The sequence below is a fragment of the Pelodiscus sinensis genome, chromosome 4 (assembly GCF_052426305.1).
Source record: "Pelodiscus sinensis isolate ZL-2025 chromosome 4, ASM5242630v1, whole genome shotgun sequence".
Taxonomy (NCBI): domain Eukaryota; kingdom Metazoa; phylum Chordata; order Testudines; family Trionychidae; genus Pelodiscus; species Pelodiscus sinensis.
The window spans coordinates 134,540,416-134,562,821 of NC_143055.1; the positions used below are offsets into that span (position 1 = coordinate 134,540,416).

The following is a 22,406-nucleotide window of genomic DNA, read 5'->3' on the forward strand; positions in this document are numbered from 1 at the left end:
AGCCACATAGGACAGCCCTGATTGGGAGAAAGAATTTAGGTTTATTAAGATCTGGGGGACAGCTCATACTAGACCGACTAAGTTCTGTCTAACACAGACCCAGACTGCTGGCATGAAAATGAAGGGCTGAGCAAGCTGACAGGTGCCGAGGCTCATAAAGCCTGGGCAGAAACATGCCTAAGGGAGGATTCAGAAAAGGGGACACTCCATACCCTAGTACAGAGCAGGAGAGAGACGATGGTAACATACAGATGGGAACTGAAGAGAAACAGTCCAACAACAGAGGCCCATCCGATTACATCCTCCGAAGGATCGCACAGAACTACGGAGTGACGCACGCTAGAAGTGTTTGGATACAAATGCAAGCAAGCTAAGTACTAAAATGGGGAAACTTCAGTGCCTGGTATTAAATTAACATCCTGACATAACAGGAATCATGGAAACTTGGCAGAAGAATGATACTCAGTGGGACACAGGAATACGAGGGTACCGAATATACGGGAATGGCAGAGTAGGTTGGGATGTTGGAGGAGCAGCACTAGATGGGAAAGAAAACAGAGTAAATATAGTAACAATGTTACACGACTCAAACTGTGCGCTCATCGCTCTCTGCAGAAACATCCTGTGCTTGAGTAACGGTGTAGCAGGAGTACACTACTGACCATTTGACCAAGAAAGGAACAGACTGTGACAGTTCACAGAGACAACAGAGGTTAGAAAACCAGAAAACTCGGCAATTATAAGGGAGTTCAACTATCCTCCTATTGACTGGACACGCATCACCTCAGGGTGGGTGGGGGATAAAACATTTCCAGACACTATTGCTTTTTGGAGCAGTTGGTTCTGGAACCCACAAGGGGAGAGCTAATTCTTGGTTTAATCCTCAGTGGTGCAATGGATCTGATCCAAGCGTAGGCTATCGCGGCACTACTCAGTAACAGCAACCATAACACAAGCTGGGCGTCCTTTTGGGGGAGAAATTAGCAAAGAACCCCACGCCTGTAGCACTGAACCTCAAAAAGGAGAAGTGCACAAAGAATGAAGAAACTTAATGGAAACTAATAGGAGTCAAAAAGGTGAAATGCTGGCAAGCTGCATGGAAGCTATTTAAAAACATCAGAGAGGCTCAGTCGAAATATATATGCCCTAAAGAAGTTAAGACAGTAAGAGAATTTCAAAAAACACATATACAGCAGAATAAAAGACGTAGCTGGAGGCAAAAAAGGCATCGTTTTTGCAAATTGGAAGTGAAATCCTAATGAGTAAAATAGAAAGGAACATAAACTCTGACAAGTCAAGTGTAAAAGTATAATTAGGCAAGGGGAATAAATGAATTTGAATAGCAACTAGCTACCACCACAAAAACCAACTGTATTGTTTTAATTACATCAGAAGCGGGAAACATGCCAAACAACCAGTGGGGCTCTGGACAATTGAGGGTCTACCAGAGCACTCAAGGAAGACAAGGCCATTGCAAAGAAGCTAAATGAATTCTTGGCATCAGGGTTTACTACAGAGGAAGTGAGTGAGATTCCCACACCTGAGCCACTCTCTTTAGGGGACACATCTGAGGAGCCATCCCAGATTGAGGTGTCAAGGGAGGAAATTTTGGACCAAACTGACACTTTAATTAACAGTAATAAAAGTCACCAGGCTTGGACGGGTTCCAAAAGGCAGAAGTTCTTGGAGGATAGGTCCATCAACGGCCACTAGTCAACATGGTCAAGGAATGGTTCTGCATATTCATGGGACTCCTGCCCTGGCGTGGGGGGAGCAGGCAGGATCCATGGGGAACTCACCACAGCTCCTGGCCCCCACTGAGTTCCCCACACCTGCCAGAAGCCCCGGAGAGCTCCCTGTGGCTCCCGGGTCCACAGTGAGTTCAGGAGTCGCAGGCAGTGGGGGCCAGGAGCTGCGGCTCCAAATATTCACGACTTTTGCCATTCGTCGTGGATGTGGAATGCACTCACCGCAAATGGTGAGAGCTTACTGTATTGTTAACGATGCTACCTCAGACACAGGAAACGTGTATCCCTATGTAGCTGGATTTTGGGGTGCAGTGGGGGGGACTGTGGGAGAAGCAGGGGAGTGCTGAGTGGTAGGGATAATGCCAGCCTCCAGGGCTGTGTGCCTGTCACCAAGACTGCTGTCACTTTGAAGTGTATGGAGGAGCCCCCTGCACCACGCTCAGCGACCATGGCTCATAGGGGGCATCCCAGACTGGTGAAACCAGCCAGAATAAGTAGCAGGGCAAGTCCTCAGGACCCTGTTGTATAGTCATTCCAACGGGACTAAGGACAAGGTGCGTGAATTTCCCCAGCTAGTAGAGCAGTGCAATCCGCCTTTGCTCTTATCTGCAAAACTGAAAAGGAATGAACTTTCCCCCCCTACAATCACTTCTCCCAAGTAAGGCACTCTTCTAAAAACACCACTTCCTTTATTTTCACAAATCATTTTGAATTAGTTATTCTCTCTGAGTTCCAGAGAGCAGGGTAAACCCTGCAATGTTAGAGGGAAAGTTCAGACTTTTGTAAAGGCCTTTCTTCCTGCATCTTTTGGCCTGCTTCCCTGGGTTTTAAATTACTCTGTATGGTGAAGCATTATGGAATAAGATAACACTGTTATCAAGGCACTAAAGAAGGGCTCCGTTCTAAAGAGACTGAGCCAGAATTTCTTTTCAAGGACAGCAGTTTGTCTATTTGAGTAAGAACCAAATTCAACAAGGGAATAACTAATGCAATTGAATTTTAAGAAGCAAAATTAATATTTTGCTGTATTCTGACTATTAAGCATGCATACAAAAAAGCAAAATGAAGTATATGCGTGCGTTCAGTCTTTATGTAGGGTTGCCAGGTGTCCCTTAGGCCCCCACATTTTTTCATTTGTTTGTCTGTTTTTTCTCAACCAATCTTTTCCCTGCCATGTTTGGTTTTTTGTGAATGTTTCTGACAACCCTATCTTTATGTCAGCCAAAGGACAAATGGATATGCCATAGAAATGTTACTAATTTATACTTATTACATATTGCAAACTCACTTTGCAAGTCAGTAAGTAAGCAAATGGACATGATTACTTTTTAAAGGCTACTACAGTATGACAATATATTTGGTACATTTATTCTGACCACATGCAGCTTAACGTTGCAATGTTTCACATTGCTGTACCTGTAGTTAAGCTCATGCAGTAGGATTTGTAAAATTAATAAAGACTGTGCTTTTGCTACTCTGTTAGGCCCTCATCCTGCAAGAAATAATCAGGCTTGATTGTGACAATTACCTGGCTGCAGATCAGCAAAATAAAATTTTTAAAAATCACTATTCTATATCTACATCTAATTCCAAGTACTGGTTGTACTAGCCCTCCTCCCCAGCACTGTGCATGTAGAGTAGTTACATAAACTTATTAATGTATTTCATAACAAAGTAACACTATGGAAACGTGTTTAGAAGAACATTTAAGGAATACTATTTAAGGGATACCATCAATGTTGTGTATGCCAGTTGCTGGTTAAAACACTTAACTGAAGCTATTCATTCCTTTCGAGCCACATTGTTTAAGCTTTTCCATCTCCACAGGGTAAGGCCTCTTAGTAAAAAACATGTGCCCGATTAATATTCATCCAACAAAGGCCAACAGTAACCCTGGCACAAACAGGTGCCAATCCAGGTGAGCTCAACAAGAGTTGCATTCTCTTACAGCAGTTCTGATGTTTGTCCAGCCTTTCCTACCCCGGTATATTTCATGCTCTCCATCTTGAGGTTATGAAAACAGGATGCTGTCCAACAGAGGGGTGAGTAGGTTCCCTTCCTATACATGGTAGCTAGAGCTGCTGAACAACATGTGTTTCTCATTTTACACTTATCACTCATTCTTCAAAAACAGTCATACAGACCATCTGTCTCCCAACAGCCCTTCGTAATGGATGGCATTTGGGCTGAGTGTGACTGTGAAAAACCATTTAACATGAGTAACAGTGTGCGTCTGATGAAGTGTTGTAAGCAATTCCTGGGAGCTTTTCCTTCCATACATTATATCATGACAACCGGCTGTCTTCTCTCGTGAACACACAGTTCCACAAGCCAAGTTTATTGAGTCATTATACACAACATGCTCAACTTAGCGCAATATCAACCTGGACAAAATCATCTCGTGATCAAGTCCATAAGAAAACAAAGATTGTGCGCTTCCTCACAACAAGACAATACTGCCTAATAAACACACACTAAACTCTGATTGCTTGACTCATTGGCTTGTAGCATGTATCAAAAGGGGGAAAAAAATAGGTTCTGATCCTGCACAGTCCCAGCTTTGTCATAGGATCATTCTCACCAAAGTCTACAGGGAAAATAGATGGCACTATATTTTGAACCCTAACTCAAGCATGTTCTTTACTGACTGGAAATAGCTCACCTGAGAGCAAGCCAAGCAGCAACAGAATCTGAATGGTTTGCATATTTACAGCAAGAACTATCCCTGTGTATGGTTTTTAAAAGCCCTGGCAATAAGCATGCCATATATTTAAGCCTGGGAGTGTTTTTGTTTTAAGTTTCAATATATAGTATCCATGCTTATTTTCAAGTAATCTTTGTAGTTGTAGAAGTATTTAAGTTCTGAAAATTGTGCATACTTATGGGCTTTAAGCATTTTTTAAATAAATTTACACATTCACAGTTGTGGGATACTTTGGGAAGCCAGAAAATAATAATGCAATGATGGTAGAGGTAGCTATTCTAAAACGTGAAACCTTCATAACAATTAAAAACACACACAAACTCTCGTAAGTTCTCAGGCAGCTTGTTCCTTCCTTTACCTAGCTGTGCATTTTGATTACCACCAATGGACATATTTTTTATCGATTTCTGTGTGTTCAGTTAAATCAATGTTTACTCTCATTTACTGATAAAAAAAAGTAATCCTTCCCAGCCGAAATACAGTTTTACAGTTAGAGAACAACCCAACCGCGCAGTTTTCTTTCCCTCAAGAGAGGTTAGGATGTTGACGCTATTTATCTCCGGTTTGAACATTCTCGGACACATTCAGTGAACATACACTTCAACATCATCTGTCCATATTTTTCTGGGCAGAATTTCTATCACCTCCTCTCCCTGAGGGACAGATTGTCAAATCTACACCCACAACTGGCAGAAATATTGTAATTTGTTTGAAAGTTTTATTGCAGACACATGGAACCTACTTTTCGGTCCCGTCTCAAGGGAGCATCCCTGTATCGAAGAGCACTTGGGAAGACGCTAAGCCCCACTGAAGTTGACAGGTTTTAGCCGTGTGTGTAAGTGCGGTACTGAGCAGGGGTTGACAGGCATGGGCTTGTGTGCTTTGCTGAATGGGGACCTTACACAGTAGCCTACATGTGCGGCAAGCTGTGTTCTTACTGCCCTTTATACATCACCACTGACCAAGAAAAGCTCTCCAGTCGGAAATCAGCCAACGGGCTTGTGGAGATGCGAGCTGTCTCCCCCATATTGCTTTTCTGCCATTTGCAACCAGAAAGTGGCGAGGGGTGGCGATGTGTGCTTAGCACACGCTCCCTAAGAACCGTTGTCCCCACGCCGAGACAATACTGCCATGTCTTTGCTGTAAAGAGGCCTATGCGGCTCTCCTGAGATGGCGTGGCCATTCCTGCAGCTAACCAAGAGGTGCAGTTAGGGGCAACACGCAGGGAGGAAGGATGCTCCAGCATCTAGGGCACTAGTCCGGGATTTGGGAGAGGGGACTCAAATTCCACACCTACCACTCACTTTCTGTACGACTTCCAGCAAATCAGCTCACCCCTCTTTGCCCCATTTGTGAGCGGGAGGTAATAGCCCCTACTACCTGAGAGGTCTGTTCGGGGGATAAAGACGTGAATGGCTGTGAGGTGCTCAGACACTATGATAATGGGCACCAAGCGAGTACCATAGACAGAGAACACAGATTTACCTTCCTCTCTTCTCTGAAAACCCTACTGGCCTCCTCGGTTGGGCACTGCTTAGTACAGGTTGATACACAGCACCAAAAATGAGCTGCTTTAAGACTTTGTTAGGAGCCCAATAAAAATGACAGTGGGAGCTGGTAGCAGCCCTAACGTTTAGGCTGCATAACTATCAGCCCATAGCAACAGATTTCTGCAACCTTTCACTTCTGAGTGACTCTCACACACCCATTGCTTTCCACAGGCCTTTGCATGTGGGAGTCTAAATTATGCCCTCTAACAACTGTTAAAGCGACTTCGCTCTTTTCAATCGGGCTTGGAAGCTTAAAAGCAAACCTTGCCATGAAAAATATCCTCCCCTTATTTGTGAATGTGTTTCCCTGTGTGCCTAGCAATATTTTGTTTTAAATGTCAGTCTCCTAAGTTGCTCGAGTCATCTAAAAATATTTATTCTTCCTGAATACCAGCGCCAGGTTGTTTTTCATTCATGCAAACTATGTATGCCCATGCTGGTGTCTAACCCTGCAGGCTACGACACAGCTGATTTGCAAAACCCATGTAGTATTAGATTTTTTTCGATTCAGGGCATGTTTCTGTTGACTCTTGTAACAGTGCACCCTCTCCAACCATAATTTAGTAAAAGGTGACTAGCAGGATAACGAATGCATCTGTTGTTTCCAACTCTGAGGAAGACAAAGATCTAACAAGGGAAGCTGGGAATTCCAATGGGTCCAAAACGGATATTTTAAGTTTGAGTGTGTGTGTGTATGTGTTTGTCTGGCTGTAATGCCCATGACATTGTATGCCTTGGCAGAAAGGCCGTTTGGCAGCAGGATACGAAGTAAGGATTCTTTGCTCAGAATCAGAAATAATCATAATGAGCAGTGAGTATTATTTATGCTCCCCAGCCCACAAACGCAAACTCATTCATTGGACTAATTAGAACCCAGGAAGCTTTGATTTAGCAGGGATGCGTTCATTACCAAAGGAGAGCGTGCACCGCCATATTTAACCCGTCAGGCACACTAAGGGAACATAGGGAGGGCATGCAGGGACGGTCTGGCCCCTGGAAAGGAAATAATCCTCAGCCATAGAAGTTGAATCAATCTTGGAGCCATTTAAGCATCCAGCAATGCATTGCTGTGAGAGGTTGAAAACATTTTCCCCCAGCTGTCAGTGGTTAAGAACTGCAGAAGGGAATCCTCTCTAAGGAAAGGCAATAGAGGTGAAAATACGAGAATCAAAAATCTCATGGCACTCAAAAATAATTAAGAACAGTATTCCTGGAGAAGGGGTCTCATTACATTGTTTTCGGGTTGCAATTTTCTCTTATGTACTCCCCCTCCCCACAGCAATCCTAAAGCAATAAAAGTATCAGTTTGCTTTCCAGCGCTTGGATTCTCTTAAAACTGTCATTATTCAATTACCTGTCTATTCACCGGCCCTAAGGTCCAGCGCAGCAGATATTGTGAGCTTTCATTTAATGTTTTTAAACGCACTTCTGTCCACTTGTGATACAATAAAACTTTATTGAATTCTGTTCCCACATCGCACTTAACAGCCTTCACTTTTATTGATATGTAAGCCAACCCACTCTTCTCTCAGCAATAAAAGGAGCATTTCTAGCAAAGGAATTACCCTTTTTTTCCCCATCAATACCACAGTGGGGAAATGTGAATTCAACATCTATGTGGGTTTTTAAAACCAGTCTTTAAAGGAGGAAGGAATGACAGTTAAGTATGACTCCCCACCCCCCACCATTGTCAGTGTTTAAAAATACCAGCAAGTATTCAAGCAGAGAGAGTCAGTCACCTGTTGATACTGACTAGCCCTGTCGGAAGGGAGAGGAAAGCAGCCAGGCCCCTTCACAAGCCAGTTCTGTTTTTTTCTTACAACAAGGAAGTCCCAGTGTGAGTGGGGTTGACAGGAGGCAGGACTAAGGACAGATAATACAACAGACATTTCCGAAAGAGAACCTGGCCTGGGAGTGTTGTAAGTAGAGCCCTGCAAATCCGTGGATATCCACAGCTCCTTGTTGTGGAGACGGATGCACATGTGGATACAAAATTTCCATCTAGAATCCTGAAAATCCATCAATATCCAGCTTGATATCTGCAGGTACCAGCCTCCGCAGATGTGGATATCCACGGATCGTTTCTGGAGGAGGATTCCAATTGTGTATCCATGCAGGCTCTAGCTGTGAAAGGCTACACACTTTCAGTGGACAATGCACTGCTGCTAGCAAGCCCCCCTCTCCCTGTGGCGGATGGAAGTTATGGGGATTTCGAGAAACAGGAGAAAAACAACACAGTGCAAGCCAGGAGGGGGGGAACCAACAGAGCGTTTAACACATTCCATATTGTTCCTGTGCAGGAGTGGCCACAACACTGTCCTACTGAGCATCGGTGTCCAAGGCCAGCTACATCACCGCTCCAGACAATTCCCAAAGGCTGGGCGGCTGGAAGGCATACTCAAGACTGTGATGGTGATTTAGAACCTTACAACATAAACCAACAGCTCCCACATCGTGGGCTGAGAGGACGTTCTAATGGGACACGTGATGAATCATTCATGCTTGAATTGCAAACACAGATGCACTCCCATAGGTGAGTACCACATTGCGATGCTTAGCTCCAAAAGGCAGCAGGGCTCTAGGTTTGCAACATTAGTAAGAGTCTGAATCCAAGTGCCCCACCATGCACCAGAAATCTGTAATGGAGGCAGGAAACTGGCTACAATCCATAGTCCGTTTTACCTCGGCAAAGAGCCGGGCAGGAATTCAGGTTTATGGAGTGGTGCTGGGCAAGCTGCCTTTAAAGTAGAAGGCACTCAAAAGACACCTTAAACATCACTGACTAGACCAGTGAGAGGCAACGTAGGCTAGAGTGGGCTGCATGAGTGGCCTTCATCTCAGTGGGCTACAAGATTGTCAAAACCAAGACAGTCTCCCGTGAGAGGACAGAGTTGCTACCTATACTTGTGTACCTAGAATTTAAGGGTTTGGGCAACTGCACCTGGCTTTGCGTGCATGTCACCTTAGTAACACCGCTGGGGGGGAACCCTATGTGGGTAAAAACCAGCAGAATCTGGCAACCTTGCACATGGGCAATGGTAAGGAAAACATCTTGTGGGCCACACATAACCCCGAGGGGCTGCATGTGGCCCACAACAGGACTAGACCGAAGCCAAAGCAGAAATGGCTAGGTGGGTCTTGAGTGAAGAAAGTGGAGCATAGCCATGGGTACAGAAAATTTCTCCGGTTGCCTGGCCAAGAGATGGCAGCCTTCATTTTACACTGCGTGTTGGCACTAAGGTGGTCTGAAGTCCCTGATGCAAAGAGGGAAGTTCTGTTCAGTCATTCATTTATCACTTGTGCCAGCCAACGGGTACTGTGAACTGCATGAGCCATGATCGCTGTATGCTAGGTAATCATATTCATGCATATCCTTATTTCAGAGGAACCAGACGCTCAGAAACTCACATTGACTTCCCTAGGGACAGTGCAGAACCGTGGGTAAAGCACAAGTCCTGGCCCCGTTAAAGGGAGTTTTGTCATTGACACGAGTGGGGTAGGATTGTAATGTTGCTTTGGATGCTCTCTTGCGGTGCGGACCATGTTCCCTTGGAAAAAATGGGAGTATGTTGCATCCACAGTCTCATGCAGTTGGGCATAACCACATAGTGCTCGCCAATTGCTACAGAATCGCAACACGTTGGCAATGCCAGGCACGGACAAGAATAGAGCGAGGAAGTCTGGTTTCCATGCCCTGTGCTCAGTTCGCTACATCCGCCATCCCTTGGAGGGCATAGGGGCGCACCCTCACAACATGCCAGCTTCTTCCCAGGTCGCCGGTGGGGTAGCTCTCTGCAACGACTGGAGAACCAGTTGAGGAGCTGGCCTCAAATGTTAAGCATGAATGCTGCAATAATGCTAATCAAAAGCAGGCAAAGTTGTGGGAACTGCCTCTTACAGCCTGCCACGGTTACTACAGCAAGCGTTTCCAAAAAACCCACAGCCATACAACACCCTAACCTGATTTGAAAGGCATCATTTTTCACATTTGGATCATTAAAACCATTCAATCCCTACTGTACATTTGGTACTGAACAGCCTACGACAAGAGTTATTTTACATCTTGCACAGAAGACCGATTAGCACCTCCGGGCATAATATTCACATATTACTTGTCTAACAATGCACTGCTATTCTTCTTTGTTTTCTATGCAACAAAGGCTAATGGTAATGACTAGTTCTTTACCCGAGTGATCTCAGGAGGAAATAACACATGCCATGTGAATTGCAAGTCGTAAGAAATATGACTTAGGGGAAGCAAAGCTCCCCCACCACCTTTTTTTTTTTTTTTTTTTTAAGTAATGAAACACTGCCCTGCTAGTAGGTCACCTGCCCGCTAGTGATTCTGTATCAAGCTTTATGGGTCACATTCAAAGCACATTGATGTTAATCTTTCCATTGTCTTCAATGGGTTTCCAAACAGTCCCCTCCCTTCCCCCCGCCAATGTAAGACATCAGTTGCTGCATCTAGATGCTTCACGGCTTTTGTTTTTAATACTCAGAGATGGACAGAGTCCTAACGCTGCCCAATCGGCTGAGACAGACAAATGGTCTCTTGGCGGAGTAAGTCACTTCTGCTCAGGGCCATGGGCAGTGAGTTTTTTGTTTTAATGGCATCCCTCACTTTTCAGTTCCAGCCATCTCTCAATAGCCGTAGCATCGCACAGCCCTTCCAGTCCCCCGGGCAGACAGACAGACAGCTCCTGGGTGACAGGTGCAACACAGTCTGAGGGACTGGAAGCATGAACAAGGAAACTCAGAACTTCCCCCGAGGAGACCAGGCGTGTCACTTCCAAGACACATTCCTTCTCCTGCAGCTTGAAATCCAAGCACGAGCCCGTTTGTTATGATCTCGGCTCTCTTCTTCTATGGGTCAACAGTCAGGCTTCAGAAGAATGAAATGTTTTCTGGCTGGCTCTCACTAATCAATTACACTAATAAGGGAAGACTGGGGTGATTTTAACATTGCCTTGTTTGTTCCCTGAGGTGCACCATTGGACAGTTTTAAAAATCTAGAGTAAGTAACCCAGAAATACTTCAGTTTTGCATGACTTGATTCTTTACTACTGCTGACCAAATATCTATATTCTTTTATATAAAGTCATTCTTGCTGCTATGAAAAGTAAGTTCTTTACTTTCTGGTACTGCTGATTTTACTCTGTTAAAAATACAATACTACAACCAGAGAGGATTTTTTTTTTTTTTTGCTAAACCTAGAAAAAAGAAAACTAAGTCTTTCAGGGCCTGCCTGTAACTTCCCTTCGTCAGGTCAGAAACTTACAATTTAATAATTCCTACCACCAACATTATAGTCTAATCAATTAGCTTCCTATTTGCTTGTCCCTGCAAGGAGATGTAATACGGGATTTAAAAGGGAGCGATGAAATGGCACTAAGTAAAATAACATAGATGGGTCCAAAAAACCCTTTGATATACAAATTATAATCAAAACCTGTATCGTCAGCAGTAACTTGGCTCTCCCCTCCTCCCCCCCGAAACAGTTAATAGCAGTGTTTTATTTATCAGTGGCATACATCACAGTGAGTGAGATTTTCAAACCTTTAGCAACTGAATCTGGTGTGGGGAACACAACTTTGTTATTGAGTGTTATCTCCCCTGCCCCACCCTGGGACCAAGGCCCAATCTTCAAGCAAAATGAGCTATCAGCGAGCAGTGAAAATCTAATAATAGCTACATACTGTAAGGGACACATTCATACTGCACTTCCAGGTACTTGTAGGTTCCCGGGCAAGGGTCTGGAAACACATCAGGGCCCGCGACGACTGCGCACTGTGTGCGATTGCTGCATCTGAAAGGCAAAGACAACAACAATCAAAACACGGCGAGAATTTCATGGATGGATTTGCTATTGGGTACAATTTTCATAAGTGTCCATGGCACTTAAGCATCAAAGTCCTTGGTCACAAGCCATTTCTCTACCTCAGTCTCACTGACTTCCCATAAAGCGTTGGAGTCTAGGCACGTTCACCCCTCTCTGAACATGGGGCACAGGCCCTCATGTCACTCAAGGGCGGTTACACCCATGATTTATCATTTTAGTTGCATCTAAGCTACTGATAGTTTGGAGTTGTTTGGGATTTCTTTCTTTCTTTAAAGAAAAACGTTGACTTTTCTGTTTGTTTTTTGTATGGTGGTTTTACAGGGATATGTCTGAAGTGTATCCATTCAGTGTAGGAGGTATATCAACAGCAGCTGTAACTACACAGAATTATTTCAAATGAACAAGAATATGATTTTCATATCAACAGTGTCCCTTTACATAGTGTCATATAGAACAATGATGTATAATTCAGAGGTGACTGGAAAGAGTGACAAACTGTAAAGAAACAGCCATCCTGTAATCTATCTAAAGATAGACTCTGCACAGTACTTTTACATTTGTCATACATGCAACTCCTCAGATATTACACATTCCCAAAGCTTCTTCTCGCTTAAGAGCCGATTCTACAAACGTATCCAGGCAAGAACCACCATGCTCAGAGAAATAGTCCCTCTGATGTTAGCAGGGTTAATCATCTAAGTAAAGGTATTTGCATGCGCCAGGACTGTTCCCCACTCTGGCACTGCAAGTGGAGAAGGTGGGGGCCGGCAAAAGACCTCAAATACCTTGCCTCTATAGGCTCGGCTTACAAAAACTCCCCGGAGTCACAAATTCACTGCGCCCCTGGGAGACTGGCTGCCACCATCGAGTGAATTAAATAAAACCTGAAAACCAGGAAGAAATACTTGAACTTCTTTCCCAGGGGTACCCCAAGCTCTTTTGCCTCAAGAGAGCTTGAAAAAAGAAACAAAAAACACAGAAAATAAACTGCATCTCAGACAGCTGACCTCTTAGACTGGGCAGGCACACACACAGACCTCCAGTTTCCTTCCAGAACACAAGAATCAAACCATCGCCTTAAAAAAGGTGAACTTATTGACAACACAAAAAAGTACACTTGATAAAGCACACTTGGTTGCTAGGTGTTACAGAGCATCTAAGAAAAGAACAGATTAAAACAGAGAAAAATAGTATCTCTGGCACAGCTTAGGTATGGTGAGCAGGGGGAGAGAGGCACATGCATTTCACACAGAGACATTTAACCAAACACAAAACTAAGAAAAATACCCTAATCGCAACTAAACATACATTCCCTTCTCTACTCACGATCCATACTGATCCCTATTCCCATGCCCAATATTTCTTGTAGGCATGATAATTCCGTTTGATTACTCCACCTTGCTTCCTCCCGCCCTCGACTTAGAACTCACACAAAGGAAAAACCGTCAATATAAATTTCAAAAGTCTTTCCCATTGGCTTTCTGCCAACACTTCCTAGATACCTGAGTTTAACCCTTTAGTCACCGGTGCTGGCGAGCACGCCTCCTATCTGTCACAGCATGTATAAATGGTTTTGGTATTGGATCTGGAGATATACCCTCCATTTGACCCACATCCTTGGCTCCTGTAAGTATTACTAAAAATGTGCAAGTGAATCCAAAGTTCAAAGCATGCACTGCACATTTGTGCATTTCTAAAGGAGCCCCTGGAATATTTTATTAATGTGTTCGGGATATAGATTCATTTAGCGAAGAGTGATTCTAAACAGAAAATCCCAGAAATGTTTTTTTCAGGTGAGGAAAAAAACAATATGCTCCTTATTTTCACCCCTTTCCATGGTGGAGACAGAATTCCTTGGGGTTGGATCACTGCAGTTATTTCAGTACAAGGCTTCTTCCTCAAATATGACATGGGACCCCTGACCCCACTGCTCCTCTGGCAGAAGCACCAGCATTGAACTCATTTGGAAATATTGTGTGTTTACCCGAGGCTACAGTTTGTCAGCCCTAATGAGGATTTTATTTTAGCCCATCAATTAGAACCGATTCATTAGTGAGTGCCGTAAGCTCAATATTTTTTTTAAAATTTTACAAAAAGACAAATAAAACCTGATCCCCTACTCACCAGGCAATTTAGCAGGATGACAGATAATCCAGAGGGCTAAAATGTTCAGACGGTTTTCTACTGAGATTTATGCCAGCTGATGGTTGTCACAGACAAGAGACTACTTTTATCATATCAATGGAAGAATAACAGCATTAACTGGAGGGCTAATTTTGTTGTCCTCACCCTTGCTGCTGTCAGACAGGTGGCTTGGCAAGATGCACTGAGAGTTAGGACAGTGTGTGTAGGCAGCCTTCCAAGCAGCCTCTTTGAACATAATCCAAAATTACACATCTAACAAAAACCTTTCATTGAGCTCAATGTGCCTTTCAAAATGCAAGAGAGTTGGATAAATCAATAGTGTCTATGGCTTCCCGGACAGTCCCCGCCATGTTACACAGAACAACAATAATGAGTCCTAAAGGTATTCTTCAACATCATGAACCAGGCTCCACAAGAACCCTGTGGTTGGCTTCCAAACTACATGGGAAAGAAAAAGAAAGAGAGAGAAAGAAATACGGGGAAAAAAAAGAAGAAAGAAAAAAATACAGAAAGGAAAAACAAAGAAAAACCAAACAACTAAAGGAAAACCAACCAACCAACCAAATTAATTATTTTTATTGCCTTCTCTTTGACTCCTACAAGGCTATAGAATCACCTTGAATTTTCCAGTTTTGTTTTGCAACCCTGCCAGCCAGGGCTGGTGGACCAGTATTTATAGTGGGGGGAGGGGGGCACTGACAGCTGTTGTACCAAACTGGAAACTCTACATAATGGAAACTACATAAGGCTCGCAGGGAATCTGCAAGTGACCCCTCCCCTGTCTCCTATTCCCAGCCTCTGGCAACACAGGCTAGGGTAACCATCCCAGCTAACATCCATTGATGGACCTAACTGCCAGAACATTATCTAGTTCTTTTTTGAACCTTGTTATAATCTTGAGCTTCCCAACATCCTCTGGCAGGGAGTTCCACAGATTGATTGTGTCCTGTGTGAAGAAATATTTCCATTTGCTTTAAATCTACTGCCTATTAATTTCATTTTATGACCTCTAGTTCTTATATTATTTATTCCTTCTTGTGCTTCTAATTTTTGGGGGGAGGACTGTTACTTTTTGAGTCTTTGGCTAGCTGACCTTCAAATTCTTGTTTGGCCTTCCTATTTATATTTTACACTTCGCTTCTCAGAGTTTATGCTCTTTTTCTATTTTTCTCCAATAGGATTTTTACCTCTAACTGCTTTTTTACTTTGTTGTGGAGCCACGGCAGCACTTAGTTCTTAACGTTCCTAAATGTAGTATAGGCATTTAAACAGAGCTTCTATTATGGGGTCTTTAAACAACTTCCATGCACTTTTGGAACTGCACCTTTCAATTTCTGTTTAGCTAACTTCCTCATTTTTGTGTAGTCCCCCTTTCTGAAATTAAAGACGACACCGGTGGAGTGTTTCACATTACAGTCACTATTTCCAAGCTAAAACAAAATACAGGACTATGTAGCACTTTAAAGACTAACAAGATAGTTTAATAAACCATCTTGTTAGTCTTTAAAGTGCTACATAATCCTGTATTTTGCTTCAGCTATACCAGACTAACATGGCTACATTTCTATCGCTATTTCCAAGCTGTTGAGCTATATTCATCTCTTGGACCATGTTGTGTGGTACACTTACAAATAAATCAAGCATTGCCACTCCTCTTGTGGGTCCCAGGACTAGCTGCTCTAGAAAACAAACTTAAAGAGCCAGTCTCAGTGTGAATGATCTTCCCCAAAGTGCCCACCTGACCCTGAACGGGAAAAATCGGGGATCCCTTGCTGTTCAGCACTATATGTCTGGTCATGGGATCTTCTCCTTGCTCCAGCTGAACTTGAGCACAAGGCCCTGACACCACAGCAACTAGCTATCTGGTTCGTCTGGGGTTTTGGCAATTTATCATCTGGAGGACAGATCGCAAAGGAGCCTCTCCAAGAAAACACTGGCCAAGAAGATGGGAAACTAGTCAGCAGAATTCGTTTCCAAACACGGTAGCTCTTCCAGACTAAATAACCTCTCCTGTGTCTGCCAAAGAAACATTTGCACAGTGGAGGGGGGGGGATCTTTGATTTTTTTTCTTCTTCTTCAACAATTCTAACACCATGCGAGCCGAGAATGAGAAAGGAAGGGGATCACCATGGATTTGTGAAGCTAGGATAGACCATTTCACTAGTCTAGATAAACAACACCCATTTTCTGAACTGCTGAGACAAAGCATTTTATAAACCGAGTTGGAAGACTTGTGAGCATCAAAGGAGTACTTAAAGTGCTTTTAGTTTTCTGCATTTCCATTTGCTATGAGATTAATGGGGAGCTGTTATCTTTCCTTTTTCCCCCCCTCAAAATATCATTTCTACCGGCAATTGCTTTTCTCCCACTTTAACTCTCTAGAATGAAAAGGGGGAGGTGAGACTCACTCAGCAAGAGAATGTCCATCTCATCCCTTCACTGGGAACTTAACCACGGCTGTGATTTAGGGCTTGTCTCTACCAGGATCTATTCCTAATAATAGGAAAAACGACCCCTGAGTAATTCCATATGGGACGCACTTACACTGGAATAAAAGTGTCTCCACGTGGAGTTACTCAGAGATAGTTAATCAGGAGTATCTCCATATGTACACATGTTCAAAGGGCAGGGAACATCTAGACACCACAAGAAATCTGATGCCTGACTCTCTAGCGCCTTGCCCGTGTGTGATCATTTATACCAGGGCAAAGGCACTTTGCCCAGGAACCAATGCCTACACAAGGTGAGACATGGAGCAGTGAGAACCTAGTGTCCACATTCTACTACAAAGGGTCCCTTCATTGGGCTCTAGTAGTTAGTTGTCTGGATTTCAACCGAGAACTGAGAAAGTACAAAGTAACTGAGAGGTCTACATTTGCCAACGTGGCAACCCAACTTGAGAAAGCTGACTGTCAAGGGAGAAGTGTCCTCAAAGCTCTTCTAAAAATCAGGCCTTCAGTTCATCACCCAAAACAGGAATCACTCATATTCGCTCAGCCATGGCAAACACGTGGCTCGTGAGGCACATGCAGCTCTTGCCCCCCGAAAGTGTGGCTCACGAAGCCGGTCCTGCGCCCCCCTCCCTCTAACGACCCTCATCCCCCAGCTTCTCTGTGCTTAGCGGGTCGGAGCAGCAGGGTTTTAAAAATGGTGACCAAGATGGTGGCCATCTTAAAGGGGCAGCCTCCTATTAAAAAAATTTTTTTTTTTTTTTGCTGGACAATTCTGGTGCGGATCTTCACATTTTTTCTGCCGCTGTTTTGGCTCTCTCTGTTAAATGGGTTGGCCACCCCTGCTCTATCTGTATATTTTAGAAATGTGCATCTGTCTGCCTGAGTCTGTTTGTCCAAGAACTCCTCCCAACCGGTAAGAGCAGAGAGACCTCTAGGGACAACCAGGCCACCAAGACAGTGGCCAGCTGGGGACGGGACTTCCCATTTTGCCTGCCACCCTACTGGGTAAATGGGGATTTCCTGCCTGGGAGACATCCCTGATGTTCCCCCCCCCCCAGAGGGGGGAAGGGAGGGAGCCCCTAGAAGCCCCTTCACTCTGGGATGGACTAGGGGGAAGGGAGAGAATCCCAGTGCCTCCACCTCAGGTCTGAGCCACAGAGAATCCCTGCAGCAAGCACCCATACCTGCAGAAAAAAAACCGGAAAGGTGACTTGTTTCAGGCTAACTGGGTGGATCGTGTTGGCTACTGTTTTGCTTGTCAGGGCTTTTCAAGTTTAGCATGTTGCTTTTTTTGGTTTGTTTTGGCCAGGTCAAAGATTAAGGGGTCCCACACGGCATGCTGGGGATCCAGTCACAGAGAGCGTTGGGGTTATAATTTTGAAATGGGATTAGCTTTTATTGTGAAAGCCAGGGTGCCTATTTACAGCATGAAAGTTGGTAACAGTTCAGAGGTTTTAGTAGCAATTCTCTAGCAAACAGCACTGAGCAGAGCAATTTCCGAGTGTTCTAATTTCACTTACCCACTAGGGGAATGTTTGGGTGGGACGGACAAAAAAAAAATGCATGTCCCCACTATCACTCCCTGCCAAATTTCAAGCTCCTATCCCAAATCCTGCAGATTTTAAAGCTCCTCAAAAACAGGTTTAAAAAAAAAAACACATGCACAAAAACATACATTTCTCTCCACTTTGTTCTCACGAGCAGCTCAACAATTTTTACTGGGAGACAGACGTAGGATGGAGAATTTCAGTCAAACAGTTAAAATCCAGAGAAGTTGTAAAAGTGACTGAAAACAGCAGTTTATACTGGAAAGTGTTTGGTGACTCTAATGATAGGTGTCACTACCCGCTCCACTTCTGATTTTGGCTCCCCGCTATTTACACATATAACAGGAGACCTCTTTAATTTCTGTGTGTGCTTACCAAGACAGCATGCCTGCATTCATTACTGCAAATCAAAGAAAACTGAAACTCTAAAATGTATTTTCCACTGACTTCATATTTCTGCAAAGGCAAGACAGGCCCTACATAACCAGGCACAACAAATATAGCTGAGACATCAATATTCAAGTGAGTTTCTCAAGGTCTGTTGTACTTTCCTAATGATTTTACAGTAAGAGACAGACTTCATTCATTATCCTTCATGGCAAGGCTGCAAGGTATCCTTTTCCCCCTCTGAAATGCAAAACCTCCTCCCTGGTTGGTCGCCCTATCAAAGAAGCTGTCACAGTAAATACATTCAGCTCGGACTGCGTTCTTCCCTGTCAATATGGGAAATTTCCAAATCAACCCTTTGGGATGGATCACAGGAGAGGGAGGCAGACATAGCTCAGAGACAGGAAGCAAATAAAAAAAAATCACTCATAATAGGGGAGAAAAAGCGAGTTATAATTATGACCTGCAAATTGGAGAAAGGTAGGTGCGGAGGGACGGGGGAGGGCACAAGTCAGGAGAAAAGTCTTTGGCTCACCACACTTGCTTCCAGTTTTGTGTGGCACAAAAGCAAATGTATGTCTCTGTTTGCGTTTAGCTCTCAGAAACAAAGAATGCCTCAGTAGATATTTTTCCCCCTCCAAAAGAGGAAAGGGAAGGGGGTGATGACAGGCAGAGGAAATTCTCTAGCATTTTCTTCCCTTGCTATTGATTTTTCTGAACACACAAAAGCTGACTTCCTAAGCTTTCCGGAGGTCCAACCATCGGGGATGTGAACTGCTAGCACAACAGAGCCACCCTGCCTGCTGCGTGCTGTTGGTGTGGTCTTTTTTAACGGACCGGTTTAATGGTCTATGAGGAGGCCTAGAGCAGTGTTTCTTAAACTGTGGGCCGCCGCACACCGGTGAGCAGAACAGAGTTCAAAATGGCCGCTTCACAGAGAGATACAACAGCAGTTGTACCACCCGCCCCCTCCCCCGATATCTTGAGACACATCTCGTGCACTCAATGCTGGGCAGACCCAGCTTCTGCAGCTGAGTATTTAAGAACCAAACGACTCCACTAGGTGATCTATCTTATATTGAGTCCATGACAGCAAAAGCATTTCCCAATGGGAGCCGACCTAGTCTTCTGGTCATGAATCTAACTCTGAGCAAGCACCCTGGGAGGATGGGGCAGCATCCTGTTGGGAGTACACGTGAACTTTGCACCCTGTTCAGCAGGTCCCTTTCATGGCAACACAAATCTTTTATGTCCAGTTTGCTCATTCCTGGTTTTCCATCCATTTCTTAAGGGTGCTTGTGTAGACAGAGGGCTAGTTATGTTAATGATTCTGATCCATCCGGAGCGAGGGATAAATAAAGGACTTAATTTTCCTCTGTTGTCACTCTCAAGGGAAGACTCCTGGGTTTTCGTTTCTTCTCCTCTTTCATCAGTGACATTTAACGATACTTTAATTTAATTAAAAGTAACAGTGAACATGAGAATTTGAGAGCATTGTTCATAAAAAAAAGGCAATGTTCCCCCGGTTGCATTGTTAGTCAACAAAAGGGAGAAAGACGGACAGTCCTTCCACTGCATTTCTGTGGATTCATGTGTCACTTTGAGGACTTACGGTTTAAAAAATAGCCCAGCTCCAATTAGTTACTGTCAACTCTGTTGCCATTTGTTATCACACCGTAGTTGGTCACCAGTCAAGTGTGCCCACCTTCCAATCAGCAAAGACTGAGAAAGGACAGGAAAATATTAAAGGGAACTTCTGGGCTGGAAACTTAGTATAAGCTTGTGCTGCGATCACTTGTGTGAGCCGCCCCAACCTGAGGGGCTCCCGGCTCCCAGCCCCCACTGGAGCAGCCCGTCTGCGGTGGGCCCCTGCGGGCAGGAGCAGTCCTCTCCCCACGGCAGGCAGAGAGCTGTTCAAGTCCCCACCAGTTACCAGTTAACCAGTTAGCCTTTCGCATCCCAAGTTAGGCTACACTTGTTGGTATTGAACACCAGTGAACCGAATGAGGAGATGGAATGAAAACAAGCACTGGCCATAGTGCAGAAAACCAAAGCTAGGCAACCAGCTCAGAAACATAGGAGTGAAGGGAGTCAGGTAGGTTGTGATGACACTGGGGATTCCTACCCAATGACAAGCAAGTCCAAGATGGCCGTCCTAGAGCGTGAGGAGCCAATGCTCTGCAGCATTGGAACAGGAGAACCAAGTTAGGAAACGGTGCCTTTAAATGCTACGTTTCCTGGCGGCGTGGACATGAGGGCTTTGTTTTTGGCTCCAGTGAAATATTTTGCTTCAGATGGCACTGCAACCCTCGGAAGCCACCACCCCATGAGAGTGGTCACTGTGCTTTTTACCGTATCCAATTCCATGTGCGCATGTTTACTTTTATATTTATCAGTCCCTTGCTCCCTCCGGCAGAGGAAGGCTGCGGTGCAGAGGTGACAGACAGCCTCCTGGGGCAAGCCGAGGGCTGACTATTTCCTTCTGGAGCATCCCCTGAGGTCTAATTATAGAGGTGCACTTGCGTCAGATTGAGGGATACCACTCTCTCACCAGCCCAGCCAGGGCCATGCTGCCGAAACAATTAAAATTAAACAGGTGGAGCCTAAGCCCAGGGAACAAGAAATGAAGTCCAAGAAGATTCAGCAAAGCCCCCACTGGCCTTCTCGCTCTTGTTTATTACTGAGGACCTGTCTATATTGGGTTTCATTTGGGTTTTTTGTTTTTGTGCTCTGGTGTAGCTACACCAATGGCACTGTATTTGTGTAAACTCCTAGCGCATGCGGGATGTGCCCATGTTAAATGTGACTTGCATCAGTGAGACTCAAACCAAGTTCAAAGGGGCGTGATTTTTCTCCCCAGTTTGAGAGCTTTTCAATTTTTAATGGACTGATCAAAGATACCCAAAGCAGACCCAGCTAACGGTGTCTGGCCTGATTATTTCTTCACAGATTTTCTCCATAAAGCGTTTGTTCCAATACAGGTTGAGCCTCTCTAGTCTGACAACCCCAGGACCTGACGAGTGCCAAACCAGAGAATTGCCGGTCCACGGGCGGTCAATATTGTCTAGCAGTATTGCCAACACTGCCACTGCTTGCGTGGCTCTTAGAAGACACTGAGGGGTAAATTAGAGCTAAGTCACAGCACAGAACACTGGGAGCCAGGACTGGTGGCTGGAAATAAACTTTATGGGACTGTGGGAAACTTAAAAGTTGACTCCATGGCTTCTTTTCTTCAGATTCAAGGCTTCCTGGATGTCCAAGGTGAGGGCAATTAACATATACAATGAGCCTGCAAACCCCCCGCCATCGTTCTGTCCCCAAGAATGGCCAGCCATGGCTTGTATGGGACTCTCACACACTGTCCTTCTCATAGGCCTGTGCGAGAGCAGAGCCATGTGTCCACTTCCACTGGGAAGGCCAGTGGAGCTGTGCGAGATCCCGCATAGGCGCCTTTTCCGTAGAGGTCCTCGCTGCTACTCTGACAAACCCACCCAGAGGCAGCTGTGGCTAAGCCAGCCAGAATCCCTCCCTTGGCTCCCGTTCTGGTCCCGCCCCCCGATTCCATCCCTCCCCACAAGGCAGCCAGAGCGCACAGCCCTACATTAGCATAGGACCAGGTCTGGAAGCCAAACGTGATGTCATGAGAGGAGCACACCTGCAGAGCCACTTGAATACCACTCAGAATCCATTTTACTGCTTGAGTGATGAAAGATCGGAACTGGCACATGCTGGGGGCCACCGACAAAGACCACTAGTGATTTACTCAGCACGGTTGGAATAAGGCTCGCATTGTCTTTTGAGAGACATGGCACAATATTTAGAAAGGCTGGCAATGCGCTGGCAGGATTTTAGCCAGAGCATCAGCATTTTCTGCTGCTCCCTGCTGGGTCCGCAGTCTTTGGTTGGAAATAGTATGGTCATTTTGCCAACCTGCTCAAGTGACCTACAGAGATGTCCTTCCATTTGCATGCCAGGGGATATTTTTACTGGTCACACTTTTAGCCTCTCTGTGAATCTTTTTGCATGACGC

General features: G+C 44.7%; 1 protein-coding gene across 17 annotated transcripts in view; it reads right to left on the reverse strand.

Moving 5' to 3' along the window:
- Positions 1 to 22,406, reverse strand: part of ADGRL3 (adhesion G protein-coupled receptor L3) — a 630,261-nt gene that overhangs the window by 282,696 nt on the left and 325,159 nt on the right. For all 17 annotated transcript variants that reach the window (XM_089778190.1, XM_089778189.1, XM_075929233.2 and 14 more), the window contains one exon: positions 11,702 to 11,811. In XM_089778190.1, coding sequence (XP_089634316.1) covers positions 11,702 to 11,811 — 110 coding nt within the window. The remainder of the gene's footprint in view (positions 1 to 11,701; positions 11,812 to 22,406) is intronic.